General features: G+C 45.3%; 1 protein-coding gene across 2 annotated transcripts in view; it reads right to left on the reverse strand.

The window, feature by feature from the left end:
• Positions 1 to 7682, reverse strand: part of LATS2 (large tumor suppressor kinase 2) — a 90957-nt gene that overhangs the window by 7407 nt on the left and 75868 nt on the right. For both annotated transcript variants that reach the window (XM_003796701.3, XM_023517235.1), the window contains exons 5-7: positions 5351 to 5933; positions 3976 to 4158; positions 1905 to 2011 (exon numbers count right to left, since the gene is read on the reverse strand). In XM_003796701.3, coding sequence (XP_003796749.1) covers positions 1905 to 2011; positions 3976 to 4158; positions 5351 to 5933 — 873 coding nt within the window. The remainder of the gene's footprint in view (positions 1 to 1904; positions 2012 to 3975; positions 4159 to 5350; positions 5934 to 7682) is intronic.

The following is a 7682-nucleotide window of genomic DNA, read 5'->3' on the forward strand; positions in this document are numbered from 1 at the left end:
CTGGGACTACAGGCGCCGGCCACAACGCCTGGCCATTTTTTGGTTGCAGCCATCATTGTTGTTTGGTGGGCCCGGGCTGGGGATTCGAACCCACTACCTTAGGTGTATGTGGCTGGCGCCTTAGCCGGTTGAGCCACAGGCAGCGAACCTGATAAATTACTTAATTCAAATGAATAATAGGAATATGTACAACTAGTCCAACCACATAACTGATAATTTGCAAACAATAATAATACACATGGAAACAACACAAAACAAATAAATGCATTTTTTTTTTTTTTTTTGGGGGAAGACAGAGTCTCTCTATGTTGCCCTGGGTAGAATGCCGTGGTATCACAGCTCACAGCAACCTCAAAATCTTTGGCCTAAGCGATTCTCTTGCCTCAGCTCCCCAAGTACCTGGGACTACAGGCATGTGCCACAGTGCCCAGCTATTTTTTGGTTGGAGTTGTCATTATTGTTTTAGCAGGCCCTGGCCAGGCTCGAACCTGCCAGCCTCGGTATATGTGACTGGTGCCCTACCCACTGAGCTACGGGCGCCAAGCCATGAATGCATTTCTTTAGCTGTACTGCTGACCCTTGAACGACATTTTTTTTTTTTTTTAAGAGACAGAGTCTCACTTTATCACCCTTGGGAGACTGCCATGACATCACAGCTCACAGCAATCTCCAACTTCTGGGCTTAGGTGATTCTCTTGCCTCAGCCTCCCAAGTAGCTGGGACTACAGGCACCTGCCACAATGCCTGGCTATTTTGCTGTAGCAGTTTGGCCGGGGCTGGGTTTGAACCCATCACCCTCAGTATATGGGGCCAATGCCCTACTCACTGAGCCACAGGCGCCGCCCAAACGACATGGTTTTATATTGAGATTTTCTTCTGCCTCTGCCACCCCTAAGACTAACCTTTCCTCTTCCTCAGCCTACCCAAGGTGCATATGATAAGGATGAAGGCCTTTATAATGATCCACTTCTGCTTCCCAAATAGTAAATAAATATAGTTTTCCTTCCTTATCATTTTCTTAGTAACCGTTTATTTTCTCTAGCTTACTTTATTCTAAGAAGAGAGTAGGCTCGGTGCCTGTAGCTCAAGTGGCTAAGGCACCAGCCATGTACACCCAAGGTGGCGGGTTCAAATCCAGCCCGGGCCTGCCAAACAACAATGAGGCTGCAACCAAAAAATAGCCGGGCGTTGTGGCGGGCGCCTGTGGTCCCAGCTACTTGGGAGGCTGAGGCAAGAGACTCGCTTGAGCCCAGGAGTTGGAGGTTGCTGTGAGATGTGATGCCATGGCACTGTACCCAGGGGGATAGCTTGAGGCTCTGTCTCAAAAAAAAAAAGAAAAAAAAAAGAAGAGAGTATATAAATGTGTATGACATACAAAATATGTGTTACTTAACCATATAGGTTATCAGGAAGGTTCTGGTCAACAGTAGGCTATTAGTAGTTATACCATGTAATTTGGGGGAGTCAAAAACTATATGCAGATTTTCAAGTATGTGCCCCTAACTACCACATCATCTAGAGTCAACTATAGCTTATAAAGTTTGGTTTGCTCTCTGCAGGGTAGGCACAGGTGGTGGGTAGGGCAGGTCTGCAGCATGCTATTACTGCTTCTTACCAGTTGTAGTTCTTCCCTGGAAATAACAAGATGGCAGATGGCCGATGGTTTAAGTAAAATTTCCGATATACATGTATCAAAACTCAGGTTCAACTCTGTGGCTTTTCTTATCAAAATAAAAAATTTAAAAATATGTAATTTTTTAAATAATACTATTAGTTTTAAAAAATCTATTATATATTCCTATCCTACTCAGAATAAGAGGTCAAACTTTGACCAAAGATTCATGGGTGCATGAGAAAAGGGGGTGTTTTTGCAACAAGCAGATGTGTGCCTCCTCCCTAGTTACCTTTAGCTGGGTTTCTGTTGGAGTAGGTGCCAAAAATGGTGGCTGCCCCACCAGCATCTCGAAGAGAATCACTCCAACGCTCCACCAGTCACAGAGCTGAGTGTATCCTGAAAGACAAAGTTCACTCACTCAATCCCAACACAGGCACGAATTCTCCTCAGGTGTAGATTTTATTAAAGTCCTAAACATACAGATTTATTGCTAAATGGAAAAGCAAATTGAAGCAGCATTGTGCTGTGTGAAAGACAGACCAACCTCCTTGTACAGGGGCTCAGAAAAGCAGGCTGGAAAAGACCACACCAGTCACTGAGGGGTGATGAGGGAAGGGATACTTTTGTTTTCATGTTTTCAATCATTAGTCTGTGATAAACACACGATGCATTTGTAATAGCAAAAAGACTCTTCAATTTAAAAAGATTACTGTTAATCAGAATTTTAAGGTTTTCTCTCTTTCTTTTTTTTTTTTTAAAGAAATGGGGTCTTACCCCATGGTCCAGATTGAACTGCAGCAGTGCGATGCGATCACAACTCACTGTAGCCTTGAACTCCTGGGCTTAAGCAATCCTCCTGTCTTAGCCTCCTAAGTAGCCACCATGCCTGGCCAGACTTCTAAGTTCTTACAGAGTTCAACAATAGAAACCACTCTGAAGACCACAGGACCTCTACTCAGTCTACCTAAACCACACACTTCCCAACTCTAGCTTTAAGTTCTCCTTGCCCAGGCTTCTAGCTGAGCTGTACCATGTCCACCACCATACCTGACCAGACGTTCAAATTCTTAAAGATCACACAAAAGAACACAAATCAAAATTAGAGGGACCAAAAAATATACAGTGCTGCAACCTATGAATAGTGATCTAGAGGGATGCCTGGGGAGGCTTCTTGGTTTCAGAAGGAGTTGAAGAGTATAGAGATAGGGAGGAGCCCTCTGACAAGGGACAACTAGACAACTCACTGCTAACCAAGGCATGCTCCTTGTGTGAGGCCCTTGCGGAGTCAGCCTTCCTCACAGATTCCTGGCTGTGCCTTGTCAGGCCTGGGCTTGGGGCCTCTGGAGTGAGCTCCTTTGGTTTTTTCCCACTTTTCCTTTAGGGAGCCAGTAAAGCCAAACTCATCATCTTGATGCCGTCTAACGTTTGCTGGCAATATGTGCCAGACTAGCTACTATAAGCCCTTCTGCTTGCCGTAGGCCCCACCTCTCCCTGTCCCAGTTCAGCACTGGAGGCTGCAGAATAGGCCCAACCACTGGCTCCTCTGGAATGCCACCCATGGTACAAACTCTCAAAGTCACTACTGCTACATATGATACTGAGTGGTTAGATAACCTGTCTTAGATTACCACAGCTAACAAAGAAAATCCAGGCTTATGCTGGTTGGCTGGCAGAGGGTGCCTATCCCTATTTTAGGAGCTGGTCATCTATTACAGAGTCAGGTTAGCAGCCCATAGGCGTTATGGACCAGGCAAGATTGCCGGAGGATCCCTCCTGTACTAAACGAGACATCATATTTAATAGAATGGAGCATCCATCCAGGGGACAAATTTTACTAAGCAATAGTAATTTTATACCTACTACTGTCAGCAAAGTTTACCTTCCAGGCACTTCTGGTATGGTAGGGAGAAATGGACAAAACAATATTTGTATTATATTATTCTCAGTACCCAGCTGGACATGTACAACTCAGCAAGGAGCCAGGGCAAGGAGGAGTTAAAGCTAGAGCCTGTTAGAGTGTGGTTTAGGCAGACTGAATAGAGGTTCCATGGCCCTCTCAGTGGTATCCATCATCCAAGTGTGTGAAAACCAGTTGTAGCGTCATTCCCTCAGGTCCTATGGCAGAAAGCTCAGAGACGAGCAGACGCTGGCCTAGTGGGGTGTGCCTTCCCTCACACTTGAAGCTAAGGGCACTTCTTAAGCAGAAGTGAGAAACACTGGAGACTTGTTTGTTAGCTTTCAGGCTTCCATGAGGACAGAATTACAATAGTAGTATCTGAAGGCTTAGAAAGCTAGAGATGGGGAGACTCTGTCAGGTCATCTGGCTCCACAGGTCTGAGGCAAGCATCCCCTGTGCGCACCTTTGCGGAGGAGCACTTCGGGCGCGATGTAGTTTGGAGTCCCCACCAAGGAATGTGCTAGGCACCTCTGGTGCTGCTTCCGTGCTCTCTGCTCCAGGGTCTTCAGCCTGTCTCCACACCGACAGTTAGAGGCGTCGTCCCAGAGGTCACTGGGTTCCATACTGTCTTGTCTGATGTGGTTTCCTTTTCCCAAGATTTGGAGGTGGTGAAGGAAGAAAACAAAATATAAAGTCAATGTCCACTGTCCTATAATGCAACAAATCCATAGCTTAAAACAGACAGGTAAATAATTCAAATCAGTTCCTGACACATTAAGATGATGACAAAGTGTCAACTGCTCCAAAGGGACAACCTCCTGTTCCTGGCTTTGAGACACAGTTGAATGATCAACATCAGCACCAAGGCAGAAACAAGAGCTGAGATGATCATAGGAACTGTACGCCGTACTGAGCTGGCAATGAGGCACTATGAGTAAGAAGGGCTGGGGGACCTGTGGGGATATCATTCTTAGCATTTGTGCCAGCGTCAACAGGCTAGCATCAGTCCACCAAGGCATGCATTAAGATGAACATGGAAAAACTAGAGGATTGGCTCAGTGCCTGTGGCTCAAGTGGCTATGGTGCCAGCCACATACACCTAAGGTGGCGGGTTCAAATCCAGCCCAGCCCTGCCAAAACAACAATGATGGCTACAACCAAAAAATAGCCGGGCGTTGTGGTGGGCACCTGTGGTCCCAGCTATTTGGGAGGCTGAGGCAGGAGACTCGCTGGAGCCCAGGAGTTGGAAGTTGCTATGAGCTGTGATGCCATAGCACTCTACCCAAGGCGACAGCTTGAGGCTCTGTCTCAGAAAAAAAAAAGAAAGAAAAATAAGAGGATTTTAAAAACATGAACAAAAATGACTTCAATGCCAAAAACTGGGAAGGAACAAGACGATTTACAGTTAGTTTTGAGTTACAAAATGAAAGTCTGATCTATGATAGTAAAATAACTATTTCAAGAATCCAACCCATAAATGAGATAATGACCAGCTGTTCTGACTTTTCCAAATAGCAGATCTATAGGAAATGGAGTTAAACGATACAACAGATAGATTCAAAGTAGCTATGAGAAGACTGCTTAGGAGGCTGTCTTTTAGTTTCTAATCCCCATAGCCTATTGTCCTAAAAATATAGAAAAACTTAAATCCACTAACTTAAAAAAAAAGAATCTCCCACATATCATACTATTCCTTTCAAGGATGTCACACCAAATTATAAACCAATGGAGTGACAGATAATTTAAAACAACTAGGAGCCACTAGGACGGGGAATAGTTGCCTCTGGTGGTTCACGGCACCTCGATGTGGACAGTGAATGTGGAGGCCCAGACAGTACCTTTCTGGTAGTATCTGGAATTGTGAGTCCACCTGAACCCAGTACAGAGGCCAAAATCTGTGAGTTTTATGTGACCATCCAGATCAATCAAAATGTTGTCAGGTTTGATGTCTCGGTGGATGAAGCCCATCTTGTGGACACTCTCGATGGCCAAAGTCAGCTCTGCGATGTAGAACCGGGCGAGGTGCTCAGGGAAGACCTCCATCCGGATCAGCAGGCTCATCATGTCCCCCCCGGGGATGTAGTCCATCACAAAGTACAGGCTGTCTTTGTCTTGGAAGGAGTAGTAGAGTTTGACAACCCACTCATTGTCTGCCTCGGCTAAGATGTCCCTCTCAGCTTTGACGTGGGCCACCTGATTCCGGTTCAAGACATCCTTTTTCCTCAGAGTTTTCATAGCATACAGAGCATGAGTGTCGACCTTACAAGCAAGGCACACTTCTCCAAAGGCACCAATCCCCAGGGTTTTGATTTTCACAAACATAGACTTGTCCATCTTGGCCCTCTTCAGCCTGTTATAATTAGACTCTTTCTGGTAGAGAATCTTCCTCATCTGTTCCTGCTCAGCTTCACAGAGTCCAGCCTGGGCAGAAACAAAGTTAGAAGAAAGGCACATGTTAGAGGGATCCCATGACAGCAGATGACTGGGATGGGGAATGTCCTGGAACCGAGAGGGCCCTCCTTACAGAAAGGAGTATATGGGAGAACGGGTTTAATATACATAACAATTGGTTTTATTCTTTATATTCATATATAGACACAAATCTGGAATCCAAAGGTAAAATAAAATATATCATTCTTTCCCCTAGGTGACTTTAGGCTCTGAAAATGAAGGGAAATCTCTATGAATAAATATTTACGTGAAAGGAGACCACAATATTCCTGCAGCTCCAAGAGCAATCTAGTATTTCAATAGCTCAGGAAAAATAGGAAAGAAGTTAATGATCAACATATTTTTAAAAAGCATTTGTATTCACCAATAATGAACTAGTTGAAAAAGAAATCATGGCTCGGCGCCTGTGGCTCAAGTGGTTAAGGCACTAGCCACATACACCTGAGGTGGCAGGTTCGAATCCAGCCCGGGGCCTGCCAAACAACAATAATGACAGCTGCAACGAAAAAATAGCTGGGCATTGTGGTGGATGCCTGTAATCCCAGCTACTTGGGAGGTGCAGGCAGGAGACTCGCTTGAGCCCAGGAGTTGCTGTGAGCTGTGATGCCATAGCACTCTACCGAGGGTGACACCTTGAGGCTCTGTCTCAAAAAAAACAAAAAAAAAAGAAATCATGAAAGCAATCTGATTTACAAAAGCTACACATACATACACTCTCTCTCACTCTTCTAGGATATATATTTACTCAAGGAAGTAAAAGATCTTTACAAGGAAAACTACAAAACCCTGAAGCAGACACAAAAAAACAGACATACTACACTCATGGATCAGAAGAATTAACTTTTTTTTTTTTAAGACAGAGTCTCATTTTGTTGCCCTTGGTAGAGTGTCATGGCATTACAGCTCACAGCAACCTCAGAATCCTGGGCTCAAGTGATTGTCTCAGCCTCCTGAGTAGCTGGGACTATAGGGCCTGCCACAATGCTTGGCTATTTTTAGAGATGGGTCTCGTTGTTCAGCTGGTCTCGAACCCAGGAGCTCAGGCAATCCACCTGCCTCGGCCTCCCAAAGTGCTAGGATTACAGGTGTGAGCTACAGCGCCTCGCCCCAGAAGAATTAACATTGTTAAAATGACCAGACTAGGCTCGGCGCCTGTGGCTCAAGTGGCTAAGGCACCAGCCACATACACCTAAGGTGGCAGGTTTGAATCCAACCTGGGCCCGCCAAACAACAATGACAGCTGCAACCAAAAAACAGCTGGGCGTTATAGCAGGCGCCTGTAGTCCCAGCTACTTGGGAGGCAGAGGCAGGAGACTCATTTGAGCCCAGGAGTTGGAGGATGCTGTGAGCTATCATGCCACGGCACTCTACCCAGGGGCACAGCTTGAGGCTCTGTCTCAAAAAAAAAAAAAATGACCAGACTACCCAGAGCAATACATGGATTAGATGCAATCTCCTAAGTACCAGTGACATTTTTCATAGAAAAAAAAATTTATATGTAATCAAAAAAAGTAGCTGAGCATGGTGGCTCACACCTATAATCCAAGCACTCTGAGGCTGAGGCAGATGTACTGCTTGAGCTGACAAATTCGAGACCAGCCTGAGCAAAACTGAGACCCAGTCTCTACTAAAAATAGAAAAACTGAGGCAAGAGGATTGCTTGAGCCCAAGAGATGGAGGTTTGTTGTGAGCTATGATGCCACAGGACTCTCCTCAGGG

The sequence above is a fragment of the Otolemur garnettii genome, unplaced genomic scaffold (assembly GCF_000181295.1).
Source record: "Otolemur garnettii isolate 467f Iridium unplaced genomic scaffold, OtoGar3 scaffold00106, whole genome shotgun sequence".
NCBI classification, from domain to species: domain Eukaryota; kingdom Metazoa; phylum Chordata; class Mammalia; order Primates; family Galagidae; genus Otolemur; species Otolemur garnettii.